We start from the raw sequence: 23626 nt of genomic DNA, 5'->3' as shown, positions 1-23626 counted from the left end.
GTATTAAATTAGCACATATTTTCTTTTATCGTAGGTATTATATTTGGAATTGATGTTGATCTATAAAATTGATATTTGACTGTAATAAGATTGTTTTAGGTTTATATATTGTTGGGTAGTTACCAATGTTAAAATTTAAGTAATGACTGCATGTAGAGGATTTCAAATTGGTTGATATTTTCCTTTAAAAAAATGTTTTAGGTTTAATGTATCATTGCCCAAATACCATTCTTACTGTACAACATTTAAGTATTGACTGTAAAGGATTTCAAATTGGTTGTTTAGATGGTTGAAAAATCATTGACAACATTTTAATTCAATCAGGTTATTATTATGTGCAAATCTATCTCTTTAAGGTGTGTGATGAACGATAACCAAACACAATTAGTGTTTTTTTAACCAAACATAGCATCTTGTGAGTAGCTCTTTTACCTTGCTCGGTGTTGTCTCAATTTGATGTCAGGGAAATTGTCAATGCGGCCTCGGATGTTTAATTAATGTTTTTTGAATATTGTTTCTTGTATTTTTGTTTTGTGTTATTTCTTTTTATTGCTTTTGATTTGTTAAATTATTTCTTTGTCAGTGCTTTATGTATAGTTGTATATGTGAGAGTTTCAGTGATGTGTTCATTATTATACTTGTTTGAATGTAGAAGCATGTGTTAATTAATACCATGATCAAGTACTCATAGTTTGTTGCATATTGCAGTGTTATCCTCCATCTATATATGGTTTGAAATTGGTGCAGATGGCATTGGAAAAACTGACTAAGGTTCCATAGCTACTCGTAGGATCTCTCTTCAAAGGAAGAATACACTTTCCGCACCACTCCACTTGTTAATGTTGTCGTTATATCAGAGAGAGGTGTTGTTTTTCCTTCTTTTACTTTTCAATTTTATTTTCATAATTTTACAAATATAATAATATTAGAATAACTCACTTTTTAGCCATAATATAATTTACCTATAAATTTTAGTTTCAATATATTTGAATTAATTTATATTTTTAAATGTTTTGATGTTATTTTTATTTTTTTTAAAGTTTACATAATTTAAATTTACTATATATATTTTAAGAATTTACTGCTATATTTTGATATTTGTCTATACTTTTTTAATCAAAATATTATAAAGCTATTTAAAAAAATACATTATCTTAATTTTTTACTTATATATTTTTCAAAATATGTTATTTTAATATTTTTTAAAATATTTTATTTTTATTTTTTAAAAATCATTTTTTTATATTTTATTATAAATATTTTCAATATTTCAGAATCGAAATATCATAAAAGCTATTTTTAATAAAATATTGTAAGTTCAACAAATAAAAATATATTTTAATATATTATATGTTTTTAATATTTTCAATAACATTTTAATATTAAATATTTTCAACTCCTCTGAAATATGTTTTTAATATTTTCAATAATTTTATACATTATTTCAATAGTTTTAATCAAAGTTTAGAATGTAATTTTTATATTTTATAACTTTATTGCATACTTTTTTTTTAATCTTTCCTGCGTATAGATTTATAATTATAAAATCCTATGAAATAATTAATATTGCTTTTTATTTCTCTTTATTTTTAAGAAGCTGTTGTAGTAGTAATTCAATCCTAAAAAAATGTGTAATCACATTAATATATTCTGAAAAAAACGTTATAGCTGTAATAATGGAAGAATATGAGTGGAATTAGACTGACGCTAATAGGATAGGGATGGATCACTTGTTCGAATTCCACATTGCTTCGAATTCAAGGGCACATTGTTGATCCTCGAAGGACAAGGTGATTGCCAAATTGAACTTGGTGATCTAATCCAACTTTGCGCTTCATGGACTTCTTTCCTTCGCTAGTTTGAGTTTGGGGGGGAGGAGGAGACAGCGGAGGCAATCGGAGATGCAGAGGGCGACGCTGAGGTGATGATGGAGCCCATTAACTCGGCGAGGATCATGGAGGCGGTGCCGCAGTAGCGGAGGATGATTGGCCGGGTCAATGGTCATCCAGGGTGCGCTCCCCAAACAACTTTCTAATTCTCTTCCACCAATAACAATTTTCCAATTTATTTTATCACAATCAAAGGGAGCCCTCTGAATGAGTGATGTTTTGAATATTGCTTCTTGCCTGCGTTTTATGTATTTGTTGTATATGTGGCTTTCAAACATCTTTTCAGTTGTCTGGCAGACTTGAAAACAAAGTCAATAGCTTTTCTGGTAGACCGTAACACTTTGTCGAAGATGTATCTAATTTAATGTCTTTTTTTCATTTAATACACGTCATAATTCAGATAATTTAGATTCAAAGTAAATTACTTTAACATATTGATTCGTGCCAACCATATAAAATTATACAGTTGAAGGACACAAAACACAAGCATCGTATGCTCGATTTATTTATTCATAGTAGAAGCAAGGGTGGGGCTCAAATTATTATAGTTACATGGCCGATACATTCCACTCTCACAGCAATAAAAACAAAAAAGTAACAACAGTATATTTTATTTGATTTTGATACATACCTGCAGGGAAGTTTCTCTGGTTGTTCTCGGCATTAATACCAAAAGCAAGGAAATTGAGATTTGACGACAAATGGATAAGCTGCTGGGATTACAAATATATATATCGTCTTCAAACAATTCAACTCTGTACCTTTGCACTTCCAAAGGTTCCTCTTCCTGTTGTTGTTCTCTTAGACTCACAAGTTCAATGTTTGCTTCTCCTTCATTAATCACTAGTATCACTATGGCCTTTGAATTGAAGTGTGGTAGAAGAAGAGCTCCCTATATTTTTGTTAACAAAAAAAGTAAATCATTATTTAAAGCCTCAATAATTGGGTTCTCTAACTAAGAAGATATCCAAGTCCCGAAGCTGTGGTTTTTTTTAGGGGGTTATCTCATGGAACTTACCAAACTTGTTGGAATAGATAGGTTTGCGGCTTCTCAAGTTGAATGGTTCGTTTTTGGAGGTAATGGTTTTTCTTGAACTAGATTTGGCATGTCTGCTAAGTTCCTGAATCTGTTCCTTTGACAGTTCCACCATCACTCTCTCTTGCAGCCTCTGCACGCCTTGTTGTTGCCCCTCCTCTCCCAACAGAACCCTGTTTATCTCCTCGAATTCGGTCTATAAAATCAAGCAAGTATAACTAATGATAATATTTAGTTAGTGTGTCATTTAGACATACCACTAAATGGAAATGCAAATTAGATGGTGTGTTGCTTGCTTACGTTGAAGGAGGCCTCCAGAATATTCTCGCTGAACCCTTGCAAGTAGGATTGCTGGATAGGAAGAAACTCTACACGGAAAAGACAAAGATTGATGATCTTCACAACTGGAAACAAATTAAAAGAATAATTAATTAGTTATGAATTAGAAAAGGCAGTACCTGAAATCTTCCAGGTTTGTTAAGGGGTATGGCGAGTGTGACTACTCGGGAATGTTTCCTTGTAGTCAGGGTTAACCAAATAGTAAGTGGTTCCAGCAGGGATTCTCAGGGCATCGCCAGGATGAAGCCTCTCCTTGTAATTAACAACCAAACAAATTATTCATTACCATTATTATTTATACAAGCAGAAGCAAATGTGGTGATGTTGAATTAGTAGTAATTAACTACGGCTAATGAGAACCAAGAGGAATTCAGAATCAGCATGCTGGGGGAGAAAGAGGGCGTTGGGGTTGAACTTGAACTCCACAACGTGGTAGTCTCGAAGATTCTCAAGTTGTGGAGAACGTTGGTTGAACCTCTGGAAGAGACGAATGTGACCATATTGGTTCTTGAAGAGAGTGTCGAAGCTGTTAGAGCTGAAGTGATAAAGGTTGTTTCGTTTTTGTGACTGACTCATCCGAACCTTCACATTCTTCAGGATTTCCATGAGGCCGTTTGTGCTGTTTGTGCTATTTGTGATTAGGACGTGGAAACGGACGAGGTTGCTCACGGTCGTCTTGTTCCTTTTCCGCCTTCTTACCCTCATGGGGTCCCCTCTCCTAGTGTGGTGGTTGGGGTTGTGCTCGTTGATGTTCTCTTTCTTCTTTTTCTTCTTGTTGCTCCTCACGCTCAGGAAACAAGCTTGCAACGAATCTTACATTGTTGCAGCCTGTACGGATCCTGCTCGCTCGATCTCGGAACTCTGTAGGCATTGCTGCTTCTGTATAATGCCAAATAAGACAGAAACTGATGCCAGGAAAACAATTCCCAGCAACAGCAACAACGGATACCGCGCTCTCATCATAGTATAATATAGTGTAGTATTGTTGTATTGTAGGGAATATTGCTTAGGTCATTACACTTCTCGATCGATGATGAAACAACATGGAGTGAGATTAGGGGTATTTATAGTTATAGTTATACACACGGAGTGAGATAGTAATTACTATGGCGGAGGAAAGACAAGTAATTGATCTGCACGGTCAAACTAATTAATAAGTTGCAAATTAAAGGAGTTATGGAGGCAAGCTATAATTAAAAAAAAAAAAAAAGTTTACTTGCATTGGTAATTAAGAACCATAGCACCCAACCATAGATTTGTGCAAAAGGAATAGTTTATTGTTTTCCTACACTATTTTAGCATGTTACTTGAAGCTAATAGTTTAATTCGTACGAATTGACACAGAAAACTCAAACAAAAAGAAAAGTTATTGGCTGTAAAGTGAAGTGTTTTTGTTAAAGAACATTCGGTGTTCTAGGAGTAGAAGACTTGTATTTAGGATTAGTTATCCCCAATTGGTTCGTGGTATGAAGACCATATATTGACTAAAGCTCTTCCCAAGACTTAGACACTTGTTTGGAGTGTTCATTCAAAATTTCACGGAGGAATGTTAATGTTACTGAATTTTCTAATGTCCAACAGTTATTGCAATCTGTAATTGTACTTCAGTCTTTAATTTATGTAGTAATTAATGTGTTTTCAGACAAAAGTACAATGTGTTAAGCTTTTTAACTAAGTTGGGTAACTGGCTGGTTAACTTGTTAGATAGTAGAAGCCTGTTGTACTTACTCTTATGTTTATGTAAGCAAATATATGTATCAGAAACAATGTGTTCTGCTGTATGAATGAAAACTTTTTTGGTTCCTGATTTTTAAAATTCTTCATTTGCCAACAGTATTGAAGTATAATGGCTAATTTGATGTTTAAAGAATAATCATTGTTATAGATGATTGGTCTCCATAATATCCTTTTTATAAGACTAATTAACTAAATTACTAGATCAACAAAACTAGTTATTCTAGTTAAAAGCACTAAATTTATCTTAATAACTAATTCTGCTCTATTGTATCTTTCTTGGTACTGTGCTTCTTTCTTGCATTGTTCTTTATGTAGGGTTTTTTTGGACTTTCACCCTTCTGGCACAACACTTAAATTTTAAGCAAAAAGCAACAATACTGTTTGCCACTAAAAGCAATAAGCAATTCAAGCTCGTTCTGTTTATTAACCACCCAATGATTTATGTTAGTAATTTTAATTCGTCTGATTCAATACACTATATATAAAGTCGTGATGTGTACTCATTCATTGAAACTTTGGAATAAACGATCATTTTACAATGATCAATTGATCTTAAGGATCTTTCCTCTCATTCACTCTGTTTGAATTCAATATTGTGGCAGGACATTGCTACATGATACCTCTTAGAATTGTTTAGACTTCAGATCTTGTCAGTCTGAAAGACCCAAAAACAAATGCAATTTCTTTTCTGGTAGACCGTGACAATTTGTCTAAGATGTATCTGATTTAATGCCTTTTGTATATAATACACTCATCTAATCTAGTTAATTTAGCTTCAGAGTAAATTACTTCAGCATATTTATACGTGCCAAGTGCCAACCATATCAAATTAGCTAAGCAGACAGTTGAAGTACACAAAACAAAAGCATCATATGCTGATTTATTTATTCATAGATGGAGCTCAAGTCATAGTTAAATAGCCCGATACTTTCCTCGCTCACTATGAGCTATTACAGCATACATTTTAGTACTACATACTTATTCAGTAAAAAGCCCTCAAAATTGAAGACAAAGGACCCTTTCTTCCCTTGTTCCCCTCCTCTTTCTGCTGAGGCTGAGCATCCACAAAGTAGGACTCACTTTGGCTCTTTATTAGGTTCTCAATATCTTTTGCAGACCCAGGGAACGCAAGCTCCTGCACTTGACTAGGTATCTGGCTTATCACATTGTCTTTCGAACCTTCAAATTTTCAATCACCAAAGGATTAGAAATAGCTCAGTCAGCTATGTTTCACATGTAATTAATAAAACAAAAAAAGTAACAACACTTCAACAGCATGTTCTATTTGATCGTGATATACAAAATATGTACCTGCAAGGAAGTTCCTCTGGTTGTTCTCGGCATTGATACCAAAAGCAAAGAAATTCAGATCTGAGGTAGCGTTGACCACAACTGGATAACCTGCTGGGATTACAAATATATCTTGTTCAGACAATTCAGCTCTATATTTCCGCACTTCCAAAGGTTGCTCTTCCTGTTGCTGCCTCTGTTGTTGTTCTTTAATGCCAACAAGTTCAATGTTTGCTTCTCCTTCATTAATCACTAGTACCACTATGGCCTTTGAATTGAAGTGTGGCAGAAAAAGAGCTCCCTATATTTGTGAACAAAGAAAAAAGTAAATCATTATTTAAAGTCTCAAGAATAGGTTTCTCTAACTAAGAAGAAAGTGAATAGAACTCAATTGTCATGTTCAGTTTTTCTGCTTACCTCGTTCATATCCACAACACTGAGGAAGACATCCAAGTCCCGAAGCTGAGGGTTTTTCTCTGGGGTAATCTCAAACAACTTGCCAAGCTTGTTGGAATAGATGGGGTCGTGGCTTCTCAAGTTGAAAGGTTTATCTTCAGAAGAAATGGTTTTCCTTGAACTAGATTTGGCATGTTTGCTCAGTTCCCGAATTTGTTTCTTTGAGATTTCCACAATCACACTCTCTTGCAGCCTCTCCTCGCCTTGTTGCTGCCCCTCCTCTCTACCAAACAGAACCTTGTTTATCTCCTCGAATTTGGTCTATAAAATCAAGCGCGGAAACAAATATAAGGATAATGATAATATTGAATTTGCTAGCGTATTAGATGGTGTGTTGGTTGCTTACGTCGTATGAGGCCTCTAGAATATTCTTGCTGAACCCTTGCAAGTAGGACTGTTGAGCTTGAGTGCTAGATAGGAAGAAACTCTGCAGAGAAAAGAAAAAGATTGATCTTAAGATTTGGAAACAAATTAGAATAATAATTAATTAATTAGTTATAAAGAATAAGTAGTACCTCAAATCTACCGGGTTTGTTAACGGGTATGGCGAGTGTTATCATTCTGAGATTCTCGTCGTTGTCAGGGTTAACCACATAGTATGTGGTTCCTGCAGGGACTCTTAGGGCATCGCCAGATTGAAGGTTGTAAGAGTCTCGGTCGTCGTTGTTCACCAAGGTAAGAATGGCAGTCCCTGTAATTAACAAAACAAATTCAATAACATAATTTTATGAGAAGTAAAAGCATGTGATGATGTTTATTAATTAATTAAATAAGTGTCATAGTAAGATTAGTTTTTATAAAATTATTGGTTTTGTTTTTATTTATTTAATAATTTTTCTTAATCCGCATAAAATAATGACATTTATTTTATTTTGAGAGGAAAGGAATACTAACCGTTAAGGATAACGATGAGGTAATCAGCGTCAGCATGGTGGGGGAGAAGAAGGGTGTTGGGTTTGGAGTTGAACTCCAAAATGCGGTAGTCTCGGAGATTCTGAAGCTGTTGGGAGCGTTTGTTGAACCTCTGGAGGACGCGAACGTGGCCATATTGGTTTTTGAAGAGAGTTTGGAACCTTTTAGAGTTGAAGTGAAAAGGGTTCTTATTCTTATGTCTTCGTGGTTCTCTTTGAGACTCAGAACCTTCACTTTCTTGGCTCTCTTTGTCTTGCTCCTCATCCTCGTCTTGGTCTTCTTCTTCTTCTTCACTTTCCTTTCCTTGGTGCTTTTCCTGCTTGTGTTGCCATTCGTGCTTTTCCTCATGCTTCTGCTCTTCCTTTTGATGAGGTTGGTGTGGGCGTGGGTGTTCACGTTCATCTTGTTCCTCTTCACTTCCCTTTCCTCCGTGTTTTTCCTCCTTGCGATGCCATTCGTGTTCCTCCTTCTGCTCGTGCTCTTCCTCTTGATGAGGTTGGCGTGGGCGTGGGAATGGGAATGGACGTGGCTGCTCACCTTCGTCTTCCTCCTTCTCACCGTGTTGCTGACGTTCCCTCTCCGGGTGTTGTGGTCGTGGTCGTGGTCGTGGAATTTGACCTTCTTCGCATTCTTCTTCTTCCTCCACCTTAAGGAGGTTGCAACGAGCGTGGCATGCTTGGTTCCTGTAGGAGTCTTTCTCGCTATTGCAACTTCGGAGGCACTTGTTGTGACTGGGGTTCTGCTTTTCCCAATACGCAATGCCAAATGAGACAGAAACTGATGCCAGGAAAACAACTCCCAGCAACAGTAATGGGAACCGCGCTCTCATCATAGTATATCTTAAATTCTTTAATACGGTGTACTAGGATATTGAACTGGTTCTTGATGATGAAAACCTGGGCCGAGATTGCAGATATTTATAGTCATAGGTCTTGTTAACATGCATGGACATTTGGCCACGGGGTGGCATGCAGTTTGACGGGTGTTGAAATAAACAAAAATGAGGTGGCGGAAGAGAATACGAGTTTGAGGTTGGGTTAGAAACAACAAATGTGTGGGCTCATGATGGGTTGAGTTGGTGAATGTTTTGGGCTGCTCGATTGACACCTTTGTGAGTACGTGTTGTTGTGCATGGCTTTTGGGGTCCAGTTTTTTTTTTCTTGACGCGGCGATCCTGATCAGCTAGTGGATAAGTGATGTCCACTGTGTGTGATTGCGTTTTTGTTTGAATTTTATGAACTTAGACATTGTTATGCAAAGGATACTCTTATTGTGTTTTGTCTTCTTTTGTTCCTTGGCTTTTTCTTATGATCCAAGAGACTAGTCAGTGTTGTGGCATTCGAGACTACCAAGATTAATTATGATGGAGGAAGGATAAGTAACTGATTAGTACGGACTGTTACCAAATTAATTAATAAGCGGCAAATGGAGGCCTGGATCAAAACACTATCCACATAGTCAAATGCAATGGACACTTCATATGGTTCCAACAATATGTACCATGTAAGAATAATGATTGATTATTAAAGAATAGTCATTATTAAATATGCCAAAAAACGCAAGAAAATTGATAAAAATGCAAAATAAGTGTAGATATAAAAATATTTTAGTTGATCAATATATAATAGATTTTTAAAAAATACATAAGAATAGATGTTAAAATATAAATATATTATTACATATTTTTTTCTTAAATAATACGTATTAAATGTTTTTGCCATTTTGATATAATAATTGTTTTTATTTTTATTTTAAATTTATACTTACAACACACATTAAAATTCAAATTTGAAAACGTAATAAATGAAAAGATATAAGTATATTATCGGAGATCTTACAACATCTCAATCTTTTGATTGTGAAAGATAAATTGAGTATTTATTGTAAATTTATTTCAATTAGAAAGTTAGTCAAATAAATATTCTTAATTGCCTAAAAATGAATTTATCAAATTATTCTTATTCTGAGCGGAAACCAAAAAAATAAATTGAATAGAAGAAAACTGAACTACCATGGAAAAAAGTCCGCTCAATTGTATAAGAGTTTTCCACATAAACATCTTTACTTTTATGAGTTTAATTTCGTCATGTCAACTAATCAGGCATTAGTCTTGATATAATTGTTTAGGTAATTACTATAAAAACTCAAATATTTATTATAAATAATTTATAATTAAATGATGTTATAAAATTATTTTATAATGCATCACCTATTTTTTCTACTTTTAACAATATATAAAGTTAAAGATGATGATGACTTAACGTACATCTTCATGCGATAATAGTTGTAATACCTCTTTGCACTTACAGTAATAATTGAATATATATATATATATATATATATATATATATATATATATATATATATATATATATATATATATTTCAAATATCACATATTATTGAGGGTTGTCAAAAACAATATTTTTTTTAAGATGTCAAACAAGATTGAGAATGCAACAAATGTGAGTTTTCTTGGTAAAAAGCAACAAATATGGAGACTCCAAATCTGAAAGTGAGGGTGGAGACCAAGCGTTGAGTGTAAAAAATTGCATATAGAAAAACATATATCTAGAATATTTGTGGCGATTTTAAGTGCTTATAGAATAAAATTAAGTTAAAAAAAAAAACTAGTGCCTAAGAAAAAGTGCTAAAAGTCATAAATATGTATCAACTTCTTGCGACAGTAAAAAGTTGTCAATTAACACTCTCTTTTCGTTAGTGCATCTTTTATGACATTGTCTCTATGTTATTGTTTGGTAATATACAGTTTCTCGGCCAACCCAGGAGTCACTTCTGTTATTGTATTTCAGAAAGAAAAATTTTAAAAGTTGAACACCAGTACAAGACATGCGATTATAAAAAATAAAATAAAATTAATACTTATATATTTTTATACCGTTATTTAATTATAATTTATTATTTAATTTTTTTAAAAAATTAATAAATTTATTGCATATAATAAATTATAATTAAAGGATAGTTTAAAAATTTATATATATTTTTTTCTTAAAAAAAAATAGACTGTTTGTGTTAGGTTTTCAACGCCCCAGTGGAGTAAGTTTCTTAAAAGCCAAAAAATTTTGTCGTCGTCCAAACTCTACTTGAATATGTTCTGCTGCAATGTTAAAAGTTAAAGCAGTCAAGACTTTTGTTATTGTATGTAATAAAAAAAGACTTTTGTTATTGTATGTAGAAAAAAAATCTAAAATTTCCATACAAAATAATTAATTACTAGTTTAATTTAGAGTTTGACAAAATAATTTATTTTAATGGAATTGGTTATAAAATATTAAACATAGTCAAAATGTGTATGTGTATTTAAATCATATATCTGTATTAAAAGCTATATTTTATTATCTTAGAAATTAAAGTATACGAATTGTTTTTTAAAAACTATAAAAAATTTGGGGAGGTTTATTTCGAATTAAAAAAAGTGTTCATAATAAACTACTTGTTATTTTAAATTCTATTTAAAAGTTTTTTACCATTTGTATAGTTTTTGAAAAAAAGTGAAAAGATAAATTCTTAAAATAACTCATCGTTAATAATTTTCTACCAAATTATTGTACGTAACTCTCGTGTTACCAAAATCAAACCAAAATAAATAATAAAAAAGAGCTAAAAAGAAGACTTGTAGTAAAGTTGTACAAAAAAGGCAATATATAAGACATATATAGTATACATAACAATGCCAAATAAAGAAAAGAAAAAAAGCACACAAACACAAACATAGTTCTCATAATTAAATAGGTTGTATCATATTACTTTGTACAAGATATCTCTTGTTGTGCAAGAAATCAAGAATATGTATTGCATTCCTACACATTAGTCATGTAATCATGTTAATGCCACATTATTATTAGCATGTTATGTCACCATTAACTGCACAATAACATTAAATTATATTATTCGAGTCAATTGTAAACAGCTCTTATCCAACTTAGATAACTCTAGGGTGAAATTTTGTAAGAAACAAATTAATTTTGTGGCTCCTAAGCTAGCTAGGACATCAAGATACAATGTTGGCTCTCAATTCTCATGATTATGATGATAATATTCCTTTTCATGTTTATTTGTTATCCTTGATGAAATACAATAACTATATTTCTTATAAAAAAATAATAAACCAAATTAAATTGTTAAATTTTAAACACATTAAGGACCAAATGTGTTATATTTTTTTAGAGATTAAAATTATACAACTATAAAATTTTAGAGACCAGGAGTGGATTTAAACCAAAAATAATTGTATTCTTTACATGAAAGGAGGTAGTAAATAGAAACCTAAAACGACATTGACCTCGAGCATACCACATTCAACACTTTATAGTTTATACGACGTCATGCTTCTTAATTATAAGTTCTTATATAATCTATAATGTTGAATATAATTTCAAGCGAATTAAAGTCGCCCTCTGAGCATTTAGAGAAATATGGAAGTAGATTTCGAAGTGATATATAATTGTTTTTTACACTTTATTTTTGTAAGCAATTATTTTAATTTCTTTTTGATTTAGAGTTTTAATTCTCCCTATTTGTGAGTAAAATTGTAAATAATTAGTGTTTAGTTTGATTTAACACCCAAATGCATTTTGATTGATTTTTGTTGCTTTTTGATTAAAGGAATGAAGATTCAAGTGAAGCAAAATAATGCTTTTGAAGGACAAGACTCACATATCAACCTCGCTTAAGAGAGACATGTTCCAAAGATCTTAAAACGTTGCTCAAAGCGAGACCACTTATCACTTAAGCCAAATCTATTTCAGAGAGCAACTTCAATTGACACTCAAATTCACTTAAGCGAGATCTTTCCCAGAGCTCAACAGATGCAGTGCGGCTTAAGTGAGAGTTTATCTTCACTTAAGTGAAAGCTGATTAGGGATGAGAATCGATTCGAGTAAGATTTTATAGTATTCATCTTCATATTCGTATTTTAAGAAAATACTTATATTCAATCCAATACTTACGTAAATGATAATTTTATTCTTATTTTTATATTCGTTTGATATCTATATACTCATATTCGTATACCTGATTCACACTTTATTTATGTATAAAGTTAATTAATAAATCAATAAAAAAATATATTAATTAGAAAAATTACTATAAGTAAATTGAAAATTTACTTTTAAGTAATTCAAATATAATATTAAAACACAGTACTATATATATATACATGAGAAGATTATTTTTCAAAAATAATTTTTTAAACAATGAATATATATTTTGTTGATAGCTCAATGAGTACACTCATCTTTTTGAAAAAATAAGTATATATCATTGATAGACCTCATTATTAATTAGGGCCAAACATAAAATCTAACAATAAAGTAATTTTTATCTTTCTATTAACTAAAATTGATGATAAAATATTATATTTTTTCTTATATATAAGACTCAAGATAGTATTAAAAACAAATAAACATAACATTAATTTATCAAAACTTAAGTCATCATTAAATATTACAAATATAATCATCCAATATTACAAAGATAAGTCATTAAATAAATATAAATCTACACTACTAATTGAAGTGTCAAACAACATAAAATATGATTTACAATTTAAAGTCAATCTAAAAAAAATTTTTGTCAACAAATTCATAAATTTATATATATATATATATATATATAATAATTCAATATTCCTAAATAAAATATAAAACAAACTTAATATAAATTATGTTGGATTAAAATTCACTATTTTATGAATAACATATTTTAATACATTAATATTTATCATATATGATATATATATGCTATATATATGCGTGGGTAGAATGTATTATAATATCCGTACGTATCCATCCGCGCCTCCATCCTCAGTCCCAATAAATAAGTAATCATATTTTTTAGTATATTCATAAGATTCGGGTTTATTTTATCTTCCCTAGATGCTAAAGCTGAAATAACAATTTTAGTTGGAGAAACTCGTGTATAATTGGACAATGCACAAGGTTAAGATGCATTCGATCGATTCATAAGTTCGTTTGAGACGGTTTTGGGTGTGGAGTTCTGTCTAAAGCTCTTCCATGGCCGAATCTTGTTTTGGCCTTGTTTACAAGCTGGAACGCTGTTGTATTTGCACGCACTCTGCAATAGCTCGCGCATTCCTTGTGCTTAGATCGAGTTTCAACTTAATTAATAAATTTCGTTGAAGTAGAATTGTGATCTAAGATTTTGATTACATGTGTAGAGGTTGTTCCTACGAAATCCGATTCCAACAATGTTTCACTCATTATTAATTTCACCTCAATTTCGTACGTTCACTGGTTATTTGATAAATTTCTTAAATACAATTTACTTGATGATATTCTGCCATTTCATTGCATTTCTAGTATAATCTTCTACTTTTCATTACATGTCAATCACTTTAATCATCAATTTCTATAAGTTTTAGATAACAAATCATGTCAATATTCTACGACTTTAATACTCATCGTTTTACTTGCACGTTTGATCTTTTTGTCAGAATAGTAAACATGAAGCTACTAGCACTGAGCAATTAAGAACAAGATACAATAGTATTTTTGGCATTTCTTTTCATTTAAATTATAGTTTATTTTGATTAGTTTGTAAAATTATCAAAGTAATTAAAATAAAAGTATATAGTAAATGAATTTATTTTTATGGCTTATAAATATTTTTTTTAAGTGATGAAGAAGCGTTTGAATTTATTCCTTATGACGTACAATGTTTTATAATTTTTTATTTCCTACTTTTAATATTTTTATAAAATTGTTATTTATTTATTATCTCCTCTAATATTATATTAATAAAATTTCACTTTTAATATTATATAATTCACTCTTTTTTTTTTCAAACATTACTTATAAAATTGCACGTGAATTGGAGGACGTCAAGAGGTGTTACCAGTCATTTTGAAAAGGTTGCAGAATCCGATAATATGTAGCCAAAAAAATTGAAAAGACAGGTGCGTGAATGACATCACGTGCAATTGTTTAGCTCATCATTTAATGCATTTTATATTAAGCATGGTTTGCTAATTAATTAAGTAATTAAGTATAAAAATACTTTTCTTTTTATAATTTTGATGAAGAGCTCTAAAAAATAATTACTACTTTCTTCTAATCAAGCTATTGATGAGCGGAAATATTTGAAAAAGGAATTGAAAACATAAATCAAAAGACTCTGCGATTGTGTTGATAAGACCTAAAAAGAGACGAGTTAAAGAAGAAGAATCTAAGATTGTGTTAATTAGGAGAATCAAAACACTACACATTAATATTACGATTTGTAAGAGAAAAGTTCTCTTATTTTTATTTGATCGAAAGAATAAAAGCAAGTTGCCTTACTCAGATAATAAGGGGAGGTGAGAAGAAATGAAAAAATAGATTATTATATTTCTATAAGTATTAATGGGGAAAAACATGTAATATACTCCTCATTGTGAGTATTTTACTGGAAAAATATGGCGCAATTCTTTTAATTGTAAGCAAGACTTCCTTATGGTGCCACAAATCAAACATGTTTAAGTTTAATTTTATTTATTTTTACTTAAAACGTATTTAATTTATATATTGACATACCAGCTTAGCATAAAAGCTAGTTTAGATCATCAAATTTGTAACATACAAGAAATTCAAGACAGGATAACCTAACCTGACCCAAAAAAATCCAGACTGAACCAGATCGGGTGACCCAATGAATTTACCAATTCTACTTCGGATTCAGATGTATATCACAATTTTATATTCTCAATGAAAGATGAGAAAGATATCTATCTATCTATTAGTATTCAGTGTAGTGAACACGCACATCAAAGATCAAATGTTTAGTTTCTAGGTTGATGGATTGGATGCATGCCAACTGTTGCTTAGCTATCAATGCAATTATTGCTATGTTAACTAGCCGGTCCACTATGAGACAGTAGGGTGCATATCTCTTATTGTGAGGTTTGTATCACCCAACATGCATGGTCCATCCATTTCCCTTTTTTTAGATAACTTGGCAAAATCTTAAAAGAGTAATTTTTTTTTACATGTCCTCGCAATATTTTATTAAACAGCCATTATAATCAATTTAGATTCTGTACAAATTCCGGGCAAAGTGGTTAGTGGTCCTAGTATATTGCATGGTTTATTTGGCGCGCTGCTTCTTCTTAAAAAATAAAAACAGATAGAGAAGTAACAGTTGAATTTATGATCAATTGAATTGAACTATGATTATTACTAGCAGTGTTTGCAAACAGAGAGCTACTGTAGTTTGAAAACCAGTAATTATAGAATGTTTTGTTTATACTTTAAGATATAGCATAAAATTTGAGTTATTAGCAGTGTTTTTAAAATCAGAATAGTCATTGAACTCATTATAGTACTGATTTAAAACTTAACAATGATTCAATTATGGTTAATAAAAACAACAATAACTAAAAACACACAATAATATCAAAGAAACGTAATGCTATAACTTTATAATACTAAAAGAATAAAAGTAAATTATATTTTTATTGAGTTTTAAATTTTAAAATTAAATGTACATACAAATTCAAATAAAATATATCAGTTTCAACAACACATAACAACATTTATTAACAATAACGGGTTAACATCTAAAATAAAAATTTATGATAAATACTTTAGATTATTTTTTAAAAAATCAAAATAATGTTATATTAAACTTTTTTTTTTACTTGCTGCGAAACAATTTTTTTATTTATTGATATTTATCAGTTTTGACCAATTTTTCTCTAAGCCATTTCTGTAATTTATTCAAATCTAACAGTTGACAGGTTCAACCAATTAGTTTGATTTGATTTTCAAAATTCTAAAGATTGGTAATGACATGAAATTAGAAGTGAAAATAAGTCAGACCTTTTGACAATGATCATTGGTCTAACCTACATCAAGCCAAGTTTTAGCTTAGGCTTTTTTTTATACTTAATAAACTAGGCTAATTAAGATTTTTTTAAAAACCTATTTGATTAAAAAAAATTAGTCTTTAGGACTTTAGACATTCAAAAAATCTTTTTTTTTTTAAGGAAAGCATCTCATTATTTCAACCATAAGAACATACTTAATACATTGTGGAACTGAATTAAAAACTTGTGCACTAACAAACAATCTAGATATCTTAGCTAGAGTATGAGCGTCTCACTTAATCATGTCCATGGGCAAACTTAACACTAAAATAAACTGAATGTTCAATCTATAATTTTTCGGCAAAGTACCAAATTCATTATTATTGAAGTTGCACGAGTTGAAGTTGTCCATCACTAATTTACACCGAATTCACTATTCAAAAAGTATTTTAAGTTTAATAGACTGGTAAATTTAATTAAGTAATTATAAATAATAATATTTTGTTAATATAATTAGTTTATTAAATTTTTATAATGTATTAAAATTATTATGTTAATTTATCTTTTTTATATATTAAGCATTTGACCTAAATAGAGAATCAAGCCTATAACCTTATTGAAAGAAAATTTTATACCCTATTTAGAGGCGTTAAAGTAAAATAATCTTCTAAATTAATAGTATATTATGAATGTCATATTAGACATAAAAAATAAACTTACATTGTATAATTTTTTTTAATCGGCGCTTATATTAATTATATAAATAAGTTAACGTTGATTCTTATCATATTTAATCTACATATTTTCAATTGTATTCCAAGGCTTGAATAGCTGTGGTTTTAGTGTTCATAATTTATATTTCCTTTGGTCCTTTTCATAAAAAGTCTGCTGTTTAACCCCTTCTATAGGTAAAGCCAATTACTCCAACTTACTGGACTTGCACCTTCAATGTAACGACCAAGAAAGAATTTGGTTTAGAAAATGACAAGCATAACCAATATAAAATAAAGCAATATGTATAGATATATTAATGAAGAAATAATTAATTAAAAGAATTTAAAAAACTTCATACCCATGCATATGTAAAGAGGCTGTTTCCGGATTCGAACCCATGACCAACAAGTCACCAAGGCACAACTTTATCACTGCACCAGGGCTCACCCTCTAATTAATTAAAAGAATTTAAACTAATAAAAATATTTGAATAAAGAATAAACGTATGTCTCGTTAATGTTATGGATAATTTAAAAAAAAAACATAAATTGAGGATAAATTAAATATTATTAACTAAATTAATTAATTTTCTTATTAGTCTCGGTAAATTTTTCCTGTCTAATTCTAATTTGATGAATTTAAGTTTTAGTAATTAAATGTTATATATTTTTAAAAAATGAGTTCCAGTTATACCTTTGGTTTAATTTTCTGTATTCTTTTTTGAATAATATTTTAGTATAACACAATGTTATACTTATATTGATGTTAATTATTTTGAAATATATGTCATAAATTATACTAAATTGTAATTTTACAATTTAGCAATATACAACGTGGATATTGTGCGTCAACAAATTAAATTGACATAGTCTTTCGTGCTCTCATTTTCATCCAACCAATGCGAACTCTTGAGTAAATAATGCTTATTTATCGATACAACAATTTCACATGCATCTATGTTTGGCCCCAAAGCATCCATTGGCAATGCCTTGTTTAGGCAAAACCTCCTATCATGCATAAAATATCTAATAGTCCAACTTTTTTTTGGTAAATGGAAGGGGAAATCCCCTAGAACGATACATTAAAAATCACGAGGAAACATGATAGATGATACATCTGCTAAAACTACAGTTAATAAAAATTGAGGAACAATCTCAAAATTTTGTAGCTGTCTATATATCTTAGGACAAACCAAACTTAGCTAAATAATAAGCCACTTGATTTCCTTCTCTTAAGGCATGATGCCACAGAATGCTACCTCCAAGCTCCCGGAACTTCAGTATCTCTTGACTTAAACTAAAGCATGGATGGTAAGTAGGACATCCACTAGTGAGCAATGTAATGGCTACTACTTGCGAGTCTGATTCTACTTGAAACTGTTGAAAACCACGACTCCAAGCAATCTGCACACCAATTTTAATGGCTCACAATTCAGCCATGACAACAGAACAAAGTTCAATAGCAGAAAAGGAGAAAATAACATGACCCAAGGAATTCCTGAAAACTCCGGGATTTTTGCTGTCGGAAAAATGCTATTTTTTGGTAGTGAAGTCACCATTGACTACCCCATCACAATTTAGTTTGTAGCTCCCAATTGGAGGGTGAGTCCATGAAATAGATTTATTTTCAATCTTCTTGTGAGACTTCAAATTTAAGGCATTCTGATTCTTAATTTGACAAACAAGGTTACATATCAATAGTACTGGCTTAACAATTGTTTTGTGGTAAAATATTCAATTTGCGCATTATTTTTTACTTATATCATTCATTTTTCCTTATTAAAAGCAAAATATTGTACAAGATTAACCGTTAAAAAGTCTAGGGAATGAAATCAATTTTTGACGAATTAATTAAAGTGTGGAAAACTCTTGGAGATAGAGGTCTTGAGTGGCTCACCGAACTCTTTAACGAAATTATGAGGTCAAAACGCATGCCGGAGGAATGGAGGAGAAGCACGTTAGTGCCAATCTATAAGAACAAGGGGGATATACAAAATTATGCAAATTATAGGGGAATCAAGCTCATGAGTCATACCATGAAATTATGGGAAAGAGTGATCGAACGGAGATTAAGAAAGGAGACTCAAGTTACTGAGAATCAATTTGGTTTCATGCCGGGAAGGTCGACCATGGAAGCGATTTATTTATTACGGCGGGTGATGGAGCAATATCGCATGGCCCAACAAGACTTGCACTTGATTTTTATTGACTTGGAGAAAACGTATGATAGAGTGCCTAGAGAGATTTTGTGGAAAGCTCTAGAGAAGAAAGGGGTTAGGGTTGCATATATTCGAGCTATCCAAGATATGTATGATAGGGTATCGACTAGTGTTAGGACACAGGGTGGAGAGTCAGACGATTTTCCCATCACAATTGGTTTACATCAAGGGTCAACCCTTAGCCCCTACCTTTTTACCTTAATTTTGGATGTCCTCACGGAACAAATCCAAGAGATAGCGCCGAGATGCATGCTTTTTGCAGATGACATAGTCCTCCTTGGAGAGTCGAGGGAGGAGTTGAATGAGAGGTTGGAAACTTGGAGACGAGCTCTAGAAACACATGGCTTTCGCCTAAGCAGAAGCAAATCGGAGTATATGGAATGTAAGTTCAACAAAAGAAGGAGGGTTTCTAACTCAGAGGTGAAAATAGGAGATCATATTATCCCTCAAGTCACACGGTTTAAATATCTTGGGTCTGTAATACAGGATGATGGGGAAATTGAAAGGGATGTGAATCATCGCATTCAAGCAGGATGGATGAAATGGAGAAAAGCATCGGGGGTGTTATGTGATGCAAAGGTACCGATCAAGCTAAAGGGAAAGTTTTATCGGACTGCGGTAAGACCGGCGATTTTGTACGGAACAGAATGTTGGGCGGTCAAGAGCCAACATGAGAATAAAGTAGGTGTAGCGGAGATGAGGATGTTGCGGTGGATGTATGGTAAGACTCGACAGGATAAAATTAGAAACGAAGCTATTAGAGAGAGGGTTGGAGTAGCGCCTATTGTAGAGAAGATGGTGGAAAATAGACTTAGGTGGTTTGGGCATGTAGAGAGAAGACCGGTAGACTCTGTAGTGAGGAGAGTAGACCAGATGGAGAGAAGACAAACTATTCGAGGCAGAGGAAGACCCAAAAAGACTATAAGAGAGGTTATCAAAAAGGATCTCGAACTTAATGATTTGGATAGAAGTATGGTACTTGATAGAACATTATGGCGGAAGTTGATCCATGCAGCCGACCCCACCTAGTGGGATAAGGCGTTGTTGTTGTTGTTGTTGTTGTAATTAAAGTGACAGATAGAATTATAATATGCATGTAAATAACTAAATGTTTTTTTAAGCACCTACGTATTCATGTACTTAAATACTATAACGAGTACACATACACATATGTATCCCAGGGAAGCTGCAATCGCTGTCAGAGATGAATGAGCTTTTTTCGGGATTGAAATGAAGTAATGTGGGCGCATTAAAAAAGAACACCAAGTTTTTAGTCAATTTGTACTACTTTCAGCTTTTCAGAAAATGAAAAAATGTAATTTTATTTTTCCTGACGAGTTTGTATATTTGCGGTTTAGTTTTTACAGAACAAACAGCTGAGAAGCTATTACAGCTTCTCACCTACCTTTTACATTTCCTGTACGGCTCAACTTCAAAAGTTCATTACCTTTCGGATAAAACCCATCAAAACTAGATCCACAAAGTTAGGGCTGTTTTCTTTTTCAATTGTATAACTACCCTTAAAAAGTTCAATTAATAAACCTTCTAAATTAAAAGCTAAATCAAACTATCCCTTAGTAAGCACTTGTTTTTTCCCCAATTTTTTTCCATATATACCACTCTTCTCTTTCTAACTTCCTTTGGCATTCTTTTTATGTAATTTAATTCGTCTTTACCATAATTAATAAATTCGCCGTGAAGTATATGTACTTATGTTGATGTATGTCACTTAATTTTTGTATAACATTCTTCTCGAAGTTGATGGCCTTGAATATGCTAGTAGTATTTTGAATATGGTACAAACCAAAAAATTATTTGTGTCCTTTTGATCGGTGTCTGTCCTGATACTTGAGCTAGATTTTCTGCCTCTGCCCTAACCCAGATTGGTAATATTGTAGTTGTATTCACAAAATAAATGAAATTATGATCTAAGTACTTCATTGGCCTAAACTAAATCTCCCTTTCCGTTGTCCTCACTTTCCTCAACAACATACATACTTCTCTTTTTCTTTTTTTAAAAATATACTTAAAAAAAAACAAAAAATAATAATAACAATAATAATTCTTTAATGGTACTTAGTACTTAGCAGCTAGTAGTCTCCTTTCAAAGATAGAGATGGGGAATCTCAGAAAATGATTATATAAGAGTAGTAGGACTGTACTTGGACCGTTAAGTAGGAGCAGAGAAGCTACCTCTGTGTTATAATTGTGATCTTTTTACTCACTGCACAATAGCTAGGGTTTTCACCACACTGAAATTTGGTTTCCAATCTGCAGATGTTCTCTTCCACATATGACTCCAACTTTTTCCCTAACTTCCCTTTGTCTACTTACCCAATCCTTCCTTTTCTCATTGAATCTGAAAATGATTTTGCAAGCCACACTCTTCTTGTTGAGGACCCTCTTGTTGTTCCCCTCACACATGATCCTCCTCCATTCCCTGAAGAAACCGTTGCCAATTTTGCAGTTGCTGATCATCACTGCACTGCCATGCTTGATAATCAACACGATGCAGCAGCAAACACTAACTATGGTTCCCACTATGGTAGCAGCATTTCCAATTTCCTCACCCATCAGAAACCTGCAGCAGCCACAGCCAAAAAAGACAGGCACAGTAAGATTCACACATCTCAGGGTTTGAGGGACCGGAGGGTGAGATTATCAAGCGAAATAGCCCGGAAGTTCTTTGATCTTCAGGACATGTTAGAGTTTGACAAACCAAGTAACACCCTCGAGTGGCTCTTCACAAAGTCTGAGAATGCAATCAAAGAACTAGCCCGAAGTAAGCATAGCGGTAGTGTTAGTACTGGGGGTGACAAGTCTTCACGCGACCCTTCTGGGGATTCAAATAACAACTTCAACAACAACAAATCAATGGTGGGTGGTGGTGTTGGTGATGGTTCTAAAGGGAGGAAGCTGAAATGGGCACAGAGGGATGATGCTTGTATTCAGAACAAAAAAGAGTCAAGGGAAAGGGCAAGGGCAAGGGCAAGAGAAAGGACTTGTTTCAAGAAGTGTAGCAGTATAAGGGTGCAGCAGCAGAAGGACTTTGATGAAAGGTGCCCTGCAACAACAAACACTACTCAAATGCTGCACCAATTGTGGTCTTCCATTCAGCCTGAACCTGAAGAACCTCGTGCAAGATGGGTTCAGCCTTATTATAACCCTTATTTCGTTGATGATAATGAAGCTCCAAGAGATCATGGCTTTAACGTCATTGAAGAATCTATTATGATAAAAAGGAACATGAAGCCGTTATCTCAACCAAACCTTGTGATCCCTAGGGAAGCAAGTTTCAACAACAATGAGTTCCCCCTATTACCCTATTCCACTACTCCAAACTGGGAGAGTACTAATGGGGCCGTTAACTATTGTGGAATAAGCACCATGAATCTATCTACGTGTTTCATGAACCCGTGGTAAGTTTTAATTTTTTTAATTTCTTTTTCTTTAATTAAATCACTGCTTCTCAGGTTTTCAACTTGTGTTGATGTTTTAGTGATTTTCTCTGCGTCCAGATTTGTAGAGCTACATTCAAAATCTTTGGAAAATTCTTGGGACCAGTGCATCAATCAGAGTCGACACTAAAATGTGCTAGTTTTCGGTAAAATCTGATCAGAACGAAATTCTCAAGTGTGCTTTGCGTTGTAATCATCATCTCTCATAGTTCTGTGTTTCTTCTCTCTATCATAAACTTTTTTCTGCCCTATATTCCCATTTTACAATGTTTGTACTGATTCTTGCTGATAATCAGCCAATGGCATGTGAAAGTTCTCATAAAGGTTTGCTGCGTCCTGCGTGTATTATATCTGTCCAATATTTAAAGTTTGATTTAACAAGTATTATCAAAAGTCATGAAGTCACTCGCTAGCAGCTTTATTCATGCTTTTAGTTTTTTATTAATGTAATTGGTTAGTCTTCAATGGTGAAAAGCACTGATGTACTTTTGGTGCAAGGTTTACAAGGATCAGGATAAAAAATTCAGCTTTTGTCTGCAGTTAACCTTGTTTTTTTTTTTTTTTTTTGTGCTAAAACTGCAGTTATCCTTGTAAATGTTGGGGATTTTTCTAATTTACATTCTCTGCGAATTCAAGCACCGATCAATAGAAGTCAACAACGTATTTCACACAAGCTCTGTGATGTATCAAAAAATAGTTTCTCGGTAGCAATTATAAGTTAAAACCTTCTTACTTTCGTAGTTTTTCTTAAGCA

General features: G+C 32.3%; 4 protein-coding genes across 4 annotated transcripts; 1 reads left to right on the top strand and 3 right to left on the bottom strand.

Moving 5' to 3' along the window:
• Positions 1–2725: 2725 nt before the first annotated feature.
• On the bottom strand, positions 2726–3553 carry LOC114371833 (beta-conglycinin alpha' subunit-like). Its single transcript, XM_028329154.1, has 4 exons — positions 3532–3553; positions 3226–3329; positions 2908–3121; positions 2726–2781 (listed from the first exon to the last, which is right to left on the bottom strand). The coding sequence occupies exons 1-4, from the start codon at positions 3551–3553 to the stop codon at positions 2726–2728; spliced, it is 396 nt and encodes a 131-aa protein (XP_028184955.1).
• LOC114370855 (beta-conglycinin beta subunit 2-like) lies at positions 3381–4039 on the bottom strand. The gene has a single exon (XM_028328252.1). It carries the CDS (start codon positions 3967–3969, stop codon positions 3604–3606), a length of 366 nt encoding a protein of 121 aa, XP_028184053.1. The 5' UTR covers positions 3970–4039; the 3' UTR covers positions 3381–3603.
• A 1813-nt stretch (positions 4040–5852) lies between these two features.
• Positions 5853–8554, bottom strand: LOC114372540 (beta-conglycinin alpha' subunit). The gene is made up of 6 exons (XM_028330146.1): positions 7642–8554; positions 7263–7438; positions 7094–7174; positions 6709–7008; positions 6313–6592; positions 5853–6180 (listed from the first exon to the last, which is right to left on the bottom strand). The coding sequence occupies exons 1-6, from the start codon at positions 8489–8491 to the stop codon at positions 5984–5986; spliced, it is 1884 nt and encodes a 627-aa protein (XP_028185947.1). The 5' UTR covers positions 8492–8554; the 3' UTR covers positions 5853–5983.
• A 13137-nt stretch (positions 8555–21691) lies between these two features.
• LOC114371830 (transcription factor CYCLOIDEA-like) lies at positions 21692–23115 on the top strand. Its single transcript, XM_028329153.1, has 2 exons — positions 21692–22833; positions 22933–23115. Coding segments are annotated over exons 1-2 (1143 nt in total). The 3' UTR covers positions 22934–23115.
• The last annotated feature ends 511 nt before the right edge of the window (positions 23116–23626 follow it).

The sequence above is a fragment of the Glycine soja genome, chromosome 10, assembly GCF_004193775.1.
Source record: "Glycine soja cultivar W05 chromosome 10, ASM419377v2, whole genome shotgun sequence".
In the NCBI taxonomy this organism is placed as follows: Eukaryota; Viridiplantae; Streptophyta; class Magnoliopsida; order Fabales; family Fabaceae; genus Glycine; species Glycine soja.
This window is presented reverse-complemented; position numbering and strand designations above follow the sequence as displayed.

Excerpts from the sequence above, each read along its gene's own strand:
- LOC114371830 (XM_028329153.1), top strand. The coding sequence starts at position 21,692 with ATGTTCTCTTCCACATATGACTCCAACTTTTTCCCTAACTTCCCTTTG.
- LOC114372540 (XM_028330146.1), bottom strand. The coding sequence starts at position 8,491 with ATGATGAGAGCGCGGTTCCCATTACTGTTGCTGGGAGTTGTTTTCCTG. Across the intron at positions 6,593-6,708 it reads GTGTTGTGGATATGAACGAG|GGAGCTCTTTTTCTGCCACA; the intron begins GTAAGCAGAAAA and ends TCACAAATATAG. Across the intron at positions 6,181-6,312 it reads CCAGAGGAACTTCCTTGCAG|GTTCGAAAGACAATGTGATA; the intron begins GTACATATTTTG and ends GAAAATTTGAAG.
- LOC114371833 (XM_028329154.1), bottom strand. The coding sequence starts at position 3,553 with ATGGTAATGAATAATTTGTTTG. Across the intron at positions 3,330-3,531 it reads GGTAATGAATAATTTGTTTG|TTGTGAAGATCATCAATCTT; the intron begins GTTGTTAATTAC and ends ATTTGTTTCCAG. Across the intron at positions 2,782-2,907 it reads TATCTATTCCAACAAGTTTG|GGAGCTCTTCTTCTACCACA; the intron begins GTAAGTTCCATG and ends ACAAAAATATAG.
- LOC114370855 (XM_028328252.1), bottom strand. The coding sequence starts at position 3,969 with ATGAGGGTAAGAAGGCGGAAAAGGAACAAGACGACCGTGAGCAACCTC.